Below are 12,091 nucleotides of genomic sequence, written 5' to 3' on the forward strand. Positions count from 1 at the left end.
TCTGTATGTGTAACCTACACTAATGGAGATCTGAGCCAGAAGCGTCTGAGGAGAAAGTACGAGTGCAGTGAAAGTATTGTGTATTGTATAGTATTATGCCACCACGTACAGCACTGAAGACAACGATAAAGACGCTTTCTATAATGAACTCTGAGGTATCCAGCCAGTAGAAGATCACTATCGTAATCGACGTCAGCGCAAAGATAGCCCTTGAAAAAAATCCGTGCTGCTAGATAAATGATACTAGCCTGTGGAACACACGTCGGTAAACAATTACCGTATGCTTGAATTATGTGAACTACTTGCGGGTCTCGTCATCACCTCCACACTCAGCAGTAATCATCGTCGACATTAGCTTACATGACAAGGATTAACATTTTAACGCGTGTAGAGCAGCGCCAGCGGACGATGGCAACTATCAAGAGGAAGTCTGCATCTGCTGCAACAAGATCCCTTCTGTATATGTCATCAGTACTGCTTGAGAGCCATAAGCATCTAAGAAGGTTGCGTCGTCAGATGAATCGTGATCGTGAGAACGAATGGATGTCAAGAGTGAAGGAGTTTTGAAGGGGTGGGGAGACAGGAAACCGAGAAAGGTCTGTGCTCCACTGAAACTGTACAGCTGCAAAATGAAGAGCTGTTTGCCTGACTTCAGCATTGCCAACGGAGTCGTCGGAGAGGAAACTCCACTTGCACAGAAGATTAAAATAGAAAATCTGCTGTAGATTATGTGATTAGCACAGAAATGCTGAAATCTCTTGCTCTGTTCGCGGTCCATAAGAGGATGAAGATCATCCGTCCATTACACATCGACAAAAATATACCTGTTTCATGAAGACACACTATCACAATTGCTGTTCACAAGACGTTATCTGTCACGGAACCCACAACTACCGAGGGATATCTTTGCTGCGTGTAAAGTGTTTAAATACGGCCGCACGAAGTAAGATGAACGGGATCCTGTCCTCCATACGTTATACTCATCATGCACAGCAGATGATTTCTACAGAAATTATATACACGTATGTAGAAAGTCTTTGCTAGGAGCAGGCTGTTTACGACATCTGACTGAGGATGTAGATCTTTATCTGTACGATGACTTTCACGTTATCTAACAACATAACAACATCCTATACTGAGAGGTGAGAATGAAGGCAAGAAAAGTTTAGTGTTATGGCGGTAGAAGACAGAAATACAATGCCATACAATAGCAGGCCTAGTACACAAATCAACGATGTGGGACCCGTTTCACCGTATTTTATAAGCATTCTGACGTCAACGCACAAGTCGACGCCGTGGCACCCGTTTCACGGCATTTTATTATCATTTTGACCTCTACGCACAAATCGACTCGTTTCACGGTATTTTATTACCATTTTGACCTCTACGCACAAATCGACTCGTTTCGCGATATCTTATTAGCATTCTGACTTCTACGCACAAGTCGACCCGTTTCACGGCATTTTATTATCATTTTGACCTCTACGCACAAATCGACGCCGTGGCACCCGTTTCACGGCATTTTATTATCATTTTGACCTCTACGCACAAATCGACTCGTTTCACGGTATTTTATTACCATTCTGACCTCTACGCACAAATCGACGCCCTGGAACCCGTTTCACGCCATTTTATTACCTTTGTAACGTCTACGAACAAATCTACGCCGTGGCACCCGTCATGCTCAACTTTAAGGTACTGTGGTGTCCGCCCTCAAATTCGACGCCGTGGGCGAAGTTTGGCGCCATTTGTGTTTACTTTCCTCGCAGGATCATAGTAACCTTGGTATTGCTTCTGTACCGACTATCGATCGCTTGCGTATAGAGATACATCGGAAGATTGCACTCAAAATGCCTGAAATAGAAAATAGTAGTGTTTTATTTGCATCAAATAAGCAAATCGAAATTTTTACGAACTAATGCAGTATTAAATAAATACAATGCACTTATGCGTTATATGCTATGTATAAATACAAGTATATGTCTATTTCTTCTATAACGTTTTTCCAGTCACAAATCTACGTTTTTCAACGACCAGTTTCTCGTTTTTACACTTTTCGACTTTTATTTTGTGACGTTTTCATCTTCATTCATGTCTTCTGATGCTGTTTTGTTTTTGTACAAAGCATCTTCGTTTTTGCTTCATTTTTAACATCTTCATTTTCTACGTTGATATGTAGCTGCCATTTTATTCTTTGAACCTTCCCTGAAGTCAACTCTATTAAGTTATTGCAATACAAACACGGCACATGACCTCTGAGAAATTGTGATGGATGTGCGTGGCTTAGAGGTCACAGCTAACCTGAGATATGTCTGCTCTTATCTACTGGCAGCCTCTTCTGCAGGCAATGCAGAAGAGGTGATCGGATCGGTGAAGAGGATAGTCGGCTGCGGGTACCTTACGACCTCCCCCCCCCCTATCCACCATTATTTAGATACTTAGATGGCCCGTCTTCAGTGGACGTGCAGACCCCAGCATCTCTTTCACTCGTTTCGTTCCCTCGCCATTGTCATCGAAGATGTTCTCAAGTTTCGTGAATGACGTTGACGAGGTCCTTGAGCCGTATCCAGCTGAGCTCTCAGCTGGTCCATCCGTGTACCGAACACGTCACCCCATCTCGTTGGCGGTCTCCCTCTAGGGCGTTTAGCAACTCTTGGGATCCACTCTAGCGTTCTTTTAGTACATCTATCGTCGACTCTTCTCATTATGTGACCGTCCTATCTATGTTTTGCTTCCGATACATATTCCGCTGGATCGCGAAGACGAGACATTCCTGTTAAGTCGGAGCTGCGAAGACGGGTTAGGCGTTGTGTGCGCCTGTTAAACTTCAGAAGGCATCTCTCAAGGGCTCTGTAGGCAGTAAGTAGCTTCCTAGACGTTGCAGGGGTGTCTGCCCACGTCTTCGCTGCGTAATAGAGCGGTGGAAGAATTGTTGAGTCAAACAGGTGGGCCCAAAGATCTTGGTCCGCCAGTTGGTCCTAGCTTCCCTTACGGCTGCGAATGCCGCCCATGCTGCCCTCATTCTTCTATTTTGTTCTTCCTTCAAGTCGTTTTCCATGCTCATAGAATGTCCGAGTTATACATATGACGAAGTTTCCACGATTTGGGAGCCTTCAACGTGCACTCCTCCGTCCTCGCAATAGGCATTCTTCATGAACTGTGTCTTCTTTCTTTTTATTCGCAATCCTACTCTCTTCCCTACTTCGTTGAATTCGTTTAGTATCGTTTCTGCTTCATTGGTACTGCTCGAATAGAGAACGATATCGTCCGCGAAACGAAGGTTTGAGAGAAATCTTCTATCAACACGTATGCCCCTTTCTTCCCAGGAAAGCTATTTCATTATCCATTGCAGTGCAGCCGTGAACAGCTTCGGCGATATAGTATCGCCTTGTCGTACCCTCATCCTCCCATTGGAGGGACTATTTCTGGCCAAAAAAAGACAACATCAGATGACAACCGTAGTGGATAAAGGAATTTTGTGTGTCTTCAGTTATTGATTACTACATATACACATATGAATACAGCATCTTATTATCTGAACCATCTTATAATCCCTTTCTAACTTGTCGAACCTTCAGCATCCACTCCAAAACATCTTTGTAAAGCTCTGTTCGTATCTTATTCAGTGGTGGTTGAACTCCATCTTTTTAGATCCTGAAAAACCGATATGGAGGAAACCGAGTCGAAACTGATCAATTGGAGATGCTATTTCAACCAGGCACTTACTCTCACACTATCGTTGACCATTCACTCAAAATATGACTATGTGTGCTTCGCTTCCGAACTTAGAATCGTACTCATATGTCACTGACGTTGCGTTTTTCTTCCTTTGTCATCTCTCAAGATATTCATTAATAATATCTAAACAACACTCGCTTTGGGAATGCCATTATGCGATGTTTACCTTTGGCATAGGTTTCTAGTTTTAAGTTTTATTTTTTTTTTCTAGTTTTGTGGTTAATTACCATTTGAATGATAACAGTTGTGAAATATAAATGATGCTCGCTCTCATAAGCAACGATTCTATCCGTAGTGTGCACTTTTAGTCGCCATTCTAGTGTTAATGTAGCTGAAGATTTATCCGACAATAGATCTTATTATGACGGCATTTCTTCGCCGAAAATGACTCACGTGCCCAGGTAAAGTTGAAAGAAAAAAATACTCATGTGATAGTTCCGGGCGTATGGCGGCACCTTGAATAAAGTGTGAGTTTGTAGTTAGCCCTGAGAACACGATGAAGATGGTTCAGTGGTAGAAATTTATTGAGAGCGGAATCACCGACGTATTGTCGCCCGCCCTGGGACACGCTATCAAGTGTGTCACATGGGAAAAATTTTAGTGTCACGCCAGAACTGCCTAGTCATCAACACCAATTCGTTGTTGCTCAGTTTTGTGTGAGCTTGAGCTCTAATCAAGATTTGTATTGATCTTTCTCTATTAACAACTAACTTTTCGGCGTTATTGCCTTAGATGGGATCCTTTCTTTCTGAAGGTAGGATGTCATGTGCGCTGCTGGAAGTGGATGGCCACCGGCCCGAAGAAAGTCTGTTGATATAAAATCAGGGGGCTGTGCTAGGTTTCATGCTCTTAGCGACTCGTACTTCCGAAAAGAGAATCCGTGGTGGAGCTTTACCAGTGGGGATGATCGGGCTTGACACAGGAGTTGAGGAACGGAAAAGGTTTGAGCAGAACCTCTCCGTAATGATTTCCATCTCACGACGAGAAGAGGGTGCGAGTCCCGCCTTCGCTCAGCAAGGCTGCTAGCGGAATATTATATTCCCGAAGGTCCCTGCGGCACTTCTTTAGACTCGTTCTTTTTGTGCTGCTTCCACAATGTTCTTCTGCCTGTACTTCAAAAGATCCTCCTGCAATGCCTTTCTGCAGTGCTAGTGTTTGCTACTAACAGCTCAATGTGCGATGCATTTGGATCAAGCCTTAAAGTCCTTCTTCTTTCCAACAGTTTCTTGGTAGTCTTCGAAGTTTGATCCGAGTTTGTCGTGCGTAGCTTCGAGGCACGCTCAGCACAGGCTCGTAATCCTCTGAGCAGCATCTCGTAGCCCACGTTTGGGTCCCCCTCGATGTGCCAGTCACCTTGGGACAAGGAGTCCTCGAGTAGGCAATCGTCGTAGACGACTTCTTTTCTCCTTCGTTGCCTATAGCAGATGTTCTTTTCCATCGTGTGGCTAAGTCGTATTTTCGCACGAAGGAGACGGTGATCAGAACCACTACAAAAGGATGGTACTACTGAGACGTCAAGTAGACACCACCTCCGGTTGGTGAGTATGTGGTCAATATCCACACAAATCGCCCCATTGGGCGATTCCCGTGTTTACTGACGATGATGTTTCTTCATGAAAGGAGAGTTCTCATGAAAGAGGCGAGCAGCGAACAACAGCCCGGCGAGACGATTGTCATTTTCATTCTGGTCCCCTAGTCCAAATCTTCCGATCCTGTATTTCTCTTCTGTAGCCTTTCCTAGTTTTGCGTTGAAGTCTCCGACAACGAATTTGAGTAGAAGACTTCTCATTGCGGATCACTTCCTCCAGCTCCTCGTAAAACGCGTCTAATTCGGATTCATCAGCTGCTGATATTGTTGAGTAGTACTTGATGATACTGAAGGGTTTTTGGCGCAGAGGGCGAAGGCGAAGAATGGCCAGATGAGGTGACAGGATCTCGTGAGAATCGACAAGATGGACGACAGGTGGGTGCACAACAAAACCAACTCCGCCCGCACTTCGCGACGGAACTTTCTCTCCACGAATGGCGAGTGTACTGTCATTCATCTGTCGTACGTTGCTCCCTCTGCTGTTGATCTCTTGCAGAGCAATTGAGTGGAATTTGACGCGCTCTGCTGCTCCGAGAAGGGCATGCAGTTCAGCCTCTGTGGACACTGTTCTCGCGTTGTAATTACACAGTCTGAGACAGTCTCCATGGCCAGTGCTGTGTGTAGCCTTGGTCCAGAATCAAAAACGTCCTTAGCAACCTGAGATTTGATCGTCTCTCATCGGTCGCCATACCGTCCGACGTATGAGACGGCAGGGCCCAGTGTGCTGGGTACTGAGACAGTGAATATGCTGGAGTGGCAAAAAGACTTTTCCCCAAACTAAGCAGCCATGCCACGGTGAGCTTAGCTTTCACCACAGGTCGTCGCCCAACCTATATGGATCAGGAAGCCACCTTCCGACATTTTGCCAAGACGGTGGTGAATCTTAGCAGTGGTTTACTCTAAGCTAGGCTTCCGATTCCGAGAAGTCGGAATGTCGGATGTGTCGAACTCCTTGGGAGACCCTGCCGGAGGGCGAACCTCCGCTGTGCATCGCATTTCGACGCCCAGAGTCACCTCCACCCCACCATGAGGCGGTAAACCGTTGTGGAGGATTACACAACACTTGGGTTAAAATTTGAATTTGCATCACCTATATCACCTGTGACATCTCTTCTCAAGAGGGACTCGATAAGCGTCGTATTTTTCATTGAAGGACTTCGTAAAGAGGTTTGCCCATCGAGTCGGCGGTCTTCCTACGGTGTGCCTGATGTCGCGTGGTATCCAGTCACTTATGGCTTTAGTCCAACGATTGTCGTTCAAACGCGTCACGTTCCTGGCCCACCTAATTTTGCTTTCCTTAGCATATGCGGCAGCGTCTCTGATCTTCGAACGGTGACATATAAGTGAATTCCGACTCCCGTCATGCAATTGCATAAAGCGGATTACTCCTAGCATCATCACTTCAATTCCGCGTTCTATGACGCTGATCGCATTTTCCTCCTGCTAGCGAAACGCCCACGTTCCTGAAGCCTAGGTCAAAGCAGGAAGAACGGTGGTGCTGCATAGGAGAGCATGGACCCGGATGTTCTATGAATCCTCCCCAAACTGCTCGTTTCTTTCTTTCCAGCTCGGAGGTCAGGTCGTTCATCATGCTTACTTAGATATACATAGATGGAGCATTCGGATATGTTCGTTCCGTTGACGATGAATGAAGGCATCAGAAACCCATCCGTTCCTCATAAACATCGTCTTGTTTAGGTTCAGCTGAAGACCGATCTTTTTACACGTTTCATCAAATTCGACCAGCATCCGTTTAGACTGATTGATGCTTTATGTTATAAGAGCGATCTTATCAGCGAAACGAAAATGGTGTGAATGCCGGCCGTCAGCTTTCACTCATATGTTGTCTCACTACAATCCTCACATCGCCTTCTCGAGAGTTGCACTGAATATTTTGCGGGAAATTGTGTCACCTTGACGAACCTCTCCACGTCGATTATGACATCATCGTAGAATGGGGAACATTTGGCCATGAAGTTGCTATGCAACTCACAAAGTATATTTATGTATGGGGTAGGGACGTCTTGGTTGTCCGAGGCCTCCATGACCGCTTCGGCCTCAGCTGTGTCAAAGGCCTTCTTCGAATCGATGGAAGTGAGACACAGCAGCATCTTGTACTCTCGCGATACTTCTAAGAGTTTTGGAACCGTGGGTATGTGGTAAACCGCGCTGAATTCTTTTCGAAATCCTGCTTGCTCGCATGGCTATCTTTCATGTAATGTTCCCTCTATCCTGTTTAGGATTATCCTTGTGAAGAGCTTGTAGATGACAGACAGTAAACAGATTGGGCTATAGTTGTCGATGTCTTTTGAGCCACCCTTCCTATACAATAGCACGATCTTACTGGTTTTCCATTGCTTAGGAATTTTGGATTCTGACTGATAACGAGTAGAGAGCCTCGCCAATGTGTTGATGAGGACTAACGGCAGGTACTTCAGATGTTCAGGCTTGACTCTGTCGGGACCGGGTGAAGTATGATGGCATGTCGGACTTTGGAAGGGAGGACCTTTGGAATGATATGCTAAAGCTGCTCCATATGGGGTCCGCAGAGCAGTCATTGTTGTTTCACGATTGGCGAAGTTCGGACGGGTGTGACGAATGCTCTGTTCCGCCTCTGCAGCTTCAGCCAACATTTCTGCTCTTCTCTCGTTGAGGTCTTCTTTTATCGCCGCTTCGCAAAGTCTTGCGAGCTCGGAAGTGAGTTTTTGGTTGCCTGCAGCTGACTCGCTGTTTCTGCTCTGCCAGGATCGGCTCGTAATACTAGTGCATCCCGCACGTCGGTCCGGGCAAAAGCTTGCAATTAGGTGAGTGGGTGGTGCAAGGGAGGCGGTTTGGAGTCGCCTCCAACAAATAAGCTCCACATGTCCACTACGGGAGAACGGAAGTTCTCCCAGAAACTCATGGGACTAGAGGCTTGAACCTGCCCATGTGTTTTAAATTTTATGCAAAACACAGTGATAGAAAAGAGTCTCCTGATTCCGGAGGAAAGCCTGGTACGGTAGCGCCAGGTAGGACGGGGTTGCAGGAGTGATATAGGCTACCGAAACGGAAAAGGACTAGGATGGCAATCTGTATCTGTAATCTGTACGCTTGCATCGGAAGCGGCCATCGAAGATCTGATGATGCAAGCCAGGAAGATCAAGTACGACGTCATCAGACTGACCGAGACGAGACGACGTCACCCTCTCAACGCCGTATATGAAACTGGAGAAGAACTGTTCTTAGGAACAAAAGTTCTTAGGAACAAACAAAAAAAGCGCCAGTAGAGGTGTTGGTGGAGTTGGCGTCCTCGTCAACACGAGTATGGCAAAGAACATCGACTCTTTCGAACAACTTACGACCCGAATCGGACGTCTGCGGATGAGAAGATGTGGTCCAACACCAACTTTGACTATCTCCGTCGCTTACGCCCCAACATCAAACTACGAAGATGTCGAAGCTTTCTATATAGACCTGGAGAAGATCATGCCTTCTACAAGGTCATAATTGGCGATTTCAACGGCAAAGTTGGCCCAAGAAGAACCCCGGAGGAACTTCACATCGGGACCCACGGCCTACAATGGAATGACCAGGGGGAGAGGCTTCATCATGACGACTAAGACCATCCATTTGGGATTCCCAGGACTATCATCGATTCTTCGTTACGCTAGCCGGCCTTTGGGAAGATTCCGCAATGGACATCTACGAGGAATATGACCGGTTCCTTGAACACCTTCACGACTGCGCGAAGAAGGCTGAGAGTTTTAAAGACCAGGAGACGCCTAACTCTCGAAACTCTTGAGCTGATACGCCAGCGTGGAGAAGCACGAGCCGCAGGGAACCAAGAACTCAAGTCCGAGTTCGCAAGGCTTTGCAGAGAGGCGATAAAGGAAGACCTAAAAGAGAGAAGAGCAGAAGTGCTGGCTGAAGCTGCAGAGGCGGGGAAAAGCATCCGCTATGCCCGTCGAGACTTCGCCAGTCGCAAGACGAGGGTGAGTGACTCCGGAACCCAAAGGGAACAGCCATTGCATCGAGAAGGGGGATGGAGAAAATCACCTACGACATCTACTCTGATCTGTTCGACAGCCATGTCCACTTGCTTCCTCACCATCAAAGGGAAGACAGACATGTCATTCCAGAGGTTCTCCCGTCCGAAATACGACATTCTATCATATCGGTAAAAAATCGTACGGCACCCGGTCCCGACAGAATAAGACCAGAACACCTGAAAAACCTTCTGCCAGTACTCATCAACACCTTGGCGAAACTCTTCACACGTTATCTGTCGGAATGCAAGGTTCCTAAACAGTGGAAGACCAGCAAGACCGTGTTGTTGTATAAAAAGGGAGATCCACATGACATCGGCAACTATCGTCCAATCTGCCTACTGTCCGTCATCTACAAGCTCTTTACAAGAGTAATCCTTAATAGGATTGAAAAAGTCTTGGATGAAGGACAGCCATGCGAGCAAGCAGGGTTTCGAAAAGGATTAAGCACGATTGACCACATTCACACCGTTTAGAAACTCATCGAGGTATCACTAGAGCAAGATGTCGCTCTGTCTCACCTTTATCGACTTGAAGAAGTCTTTCGACTCAGTTGAGACGGAAGCGGTAGTGGAAGCCTTGGACAACCAACGTGTCCCTACTCAGTACATAAAGGTACTTCGAGAGTTGTACAGTGACTTCACGACCAGAATTTCGCCATTTTACAAGAATATCGTCGTAGACGTGAAGAGGGTGGTCCGACAGGGTGATACACTCTCACCCAAAATATTCACAGCCACCTTCGAGAACGCAATGCGAAAGTTGGAATGGGACGACATGGGAGTGAAGGTTGATGGTCGGCAGCTACACCATTTGTGCCTTGCTGATAACATCGTGCTGATAACACCTAGTATCAGCCAAGAGGAACGAATGCTGACCGAATTCGACGAAACATGTAGATGCATCGGTCTTCAGCTGAATCTACAAAAGACGATGTTCATGCGCAATGGGTCTCGGATGCCCCATTCACGCTCAACGGAACGAACATATCCGAAAGCACCAGCTACGTTTATCTGGGTCGGGAATTGAACATGATGAACGACCTGACCCCCGAGCTGGGCAGGAGGATACGAGCGGCTTGGGGAGCGTATAAGAGCATCGAGGATGTAATGAAGAAGACCAGGAACACCCGGCTCCATGCTCACCTCTTCAACACCACCGTACTTCCTGCTTTGACCTATGCTTCGGAAACCTGGGCATTTCGCAAGCAGGAAGAAAACGCGGTGAGCGTCATTGAACGCGCATTTGAGAGAGTGATGCTAGGAGTATGCCGTTTTTCTCAAGTGAGGGACGGGATTCGAAGTTCTCTACTACGTCAGCGATCGAAGATTAGAGACGCCGCCGCGTTTGCCAAGGAAAGTAAAATAAGGTGGGCCGGACACGTGATGCGCTTTAACGACAACCGTTGGACCAGAGCCGTGAGCGACCGGGTTCCCCGCGATTCGTGAAGAAATCTGACCATCGGGTCGGATTTCTTCACGAAGCGCACTTCAGGAAGACCGCCGACCCGATGGTCAGATTTCTTCACGAAATCCTTCAAAGAAAAATATGATGCTCTTCGTGTCCCACGCGAAAGGAGGAACCACTGGGCTACTCTGGCACGCGATCGGGACAAATAGAAGATCAACGGGAGTCAAGGTGATCAAGGTGATATATATATATATATATATATATATATATATATATATATATATATATATATATATATATATATATATATATATATATATATATATATATATATATAAATGTAAATGTTCCATAGTGAGCTGTATGTGGACGTAGACCACTGTTTAAGTCCAAATTGAAAGTGCTACAAGCCAATTTCATCTCACATAATTCAACCTCTTCCTTCTCAACTCTACTTGTGTTCCATACGAAATCATCGTTGTTCTGAATCGTTCTTTTCAAAAATGCTACTACTTCCAAATTCCCACTAGATACAGTCAGGGCAAAAATATCGCACGTCCGTACTTACGTACCGTTATTGGGCGCCTGCGGCAACTCCATTACAGAGCGCACATTTGACGCTACACTGCGTGAAATATAGTTGAGTCAAGAGGACGTGTAGCACACTGCAGTTGCGTAGGCGGTTGCGCTCGAAGCGGCGCGGTGAAGATAGCGGTTAAAATCGAGGTGGAACTATCATGAACTGCAGCAATGATCACCGATAACAGTGCTTCTCACTCGATCCTAACCGCTGCGCTCCACCACACCGCTTCGAGCGCGACCGCCTACACAACTGCACCGTGCTTCGTGTCGTTTTGACCCTACTATAAATGAGCGCACTGCTGTGAAGGTGCCGCTGACGCCCGTATGGAACTCGACTGTTTGCTCGATTACATTTATGTTATTTTTACTATACCTACATCTAAAAAAATTAGAGAAACGACTACAAGTAATATTCTGCCCCAAGCGTTCCCAGAGCGCATACTCAAACACCTGATCGCAATTAGTATACGACTACCGCAAGCAGGAAGCAACGTTCATAACCTCATAGTGACCGAGCTCGTCATGTTAAGCATGGAGTAGGAGAGAATAACGACGATTATAGAAAGCCTCCGACCTTGACGAACACCCGCCGAAATTATTAGATTTATCGGGTACACAAGATCGACTGCACATGACGCTGCAAACAGACACACAGTCTCAGAGATCTTCGAAGAGGGCTCTTCAATTCCGGCAAAAAGTACAGGTCAGGTACAAACTAACAAGGATCCCAGAGATCATCCGAGGAGCC

General features: G+C 46.3%; 6 protein-coding genes across 7 annotated transcripts; 2 read left to right on the top strand and 4 right to left on the bottom strand.

The window, feature by feature from the left end:
• Positions 1–2,483: 2,483 nt before the first annotated feature.
• On the bottom strand, positions 2,484–2,705 carry RB195_023077 (uncharacterized protein; the record flags this gene model as incomplete). Its single annotated transcript, XM_064210388.1, has 1 exon — positions 2,484–2,705. The coding sequence occupies one exon, from the start codon at positions 2,703–2,705 to the stop codon at positions 2,484–2,486; it is 222 nt and encodes a 73-aa protein (XP_064066269.1).
• A 2,097-nt stretch (positions 2,706–4,802) lies between these two features.
• On the bottom strand, positions 4,803–5,176 carry RB195_023078 (uncharacterized protein; the record flags this gene model as incomplete). Its single annotated transcript, XM_064210389.1, has 2 exons — positions 4,803–4,845; positions 4,905–5,176. 2 exons carry the CDS (start codon positions 5,174–5,176, stop codon positions 4,803–4,805), a joined length of 315 nt encoding a protein of 104 aa, XP_064066270.1.
• Positions 5,177–5,417: 241 nt separating this feature from the next.
• On the bottom strand, positions 5,418–7,437 carry RB195_023079 (uncharacterized protein; the record flags this gene model as incomplete). The annotated part of the gene is made up of 3 exons (XM_064210390.1): positions 5,418–5,916; positions 5,984–6,156; positions 7,240–7,437. 3 exons carry the CDS (start codon positions 7,435–7,437, stop codon positions 5,418–5,420), a joined length of 870 nt encoding a protein of 289 aa, XP_064066271.1.
• Positions 7,438–7,530: 93 nt separating this feature from the next.
• RB195_023080 (uncharacterized protein) lies at positions 7,531–7,959 on the bottom strand (the record flags this gene model as incomplete). The annotated part of the gene is made up of 1 exon (XM_064210391.1): positions 7,531–7,959. One exon carries the CDS (start codon positions 7,957–7,959, stop codon positions 7,531–7,533), a length of 429 nt encoding a protein of 142 aa, XP_064066272.1.
• Positions 7,960–8,387: 428 nt separating this feature from the next.
• Positions 8,388–9,827, top strand: RB195_023081 (uncharacterized protein; the record flags this gene model as incomplete). Of its 2 annotated transcripts, XM_064210393.1 has the most annotated exons (5): positions 8,388–8,468; positions 8,552–8,805; positions 8,927–9,025; positions 9,081–9,297; positions 9,354–9,827. In XM_064210393.1, 5 exons carry the CDS (start codon positions 8,388–8,390, stop codon positions 9,825–9,827), a joined length of 1,125 nt encoding a protein of 374 aa, XP_064066273.1. The 2 variants fall into 2 exon arrangements, with proteins under 2 accessions (XP_064066273.1, XP_064066274.1); XM_064210392.1 differs by lacking the exons at positions 8,388–8,468; positions 8,552–8,805 and having other exon boundaries at positions 9,019–9,486.
• A 28-nt stretch (positions 9,828–9,855) lies between these two features.
• On the top strand, positions 9,856–10,380 carry RB195_023082 (uncharacterized protein; the record flags this gene model as incomplete). The annotated part of the gene is made up of 1 exon (XM_064210394.1): positions 9,856–10,380. The coding sequence occupies one exon, from the start codon at positions 9,856–9,858 to the stop codon at positions 10,378–10,380; it is 525 nt and encodes a 174-aa protein (XP_064066275.1).
• Between the last annotated feature and the right edge of the window lie 1,711 nt (positions 10,381–12,091).

This window comes from Necator americanus, chromosome X (assembly GCF_031761385.1).
Source record: "Necator americanus strain Aroian chromosome X, whole genome shotgun sequence".
Classification (NCBI taxonomy): Eukaryota; Metazoa; Nematoda; class Chromadorea; order Rhabditida; family Ancylostomatidae; genus Necator; species Necator americanus.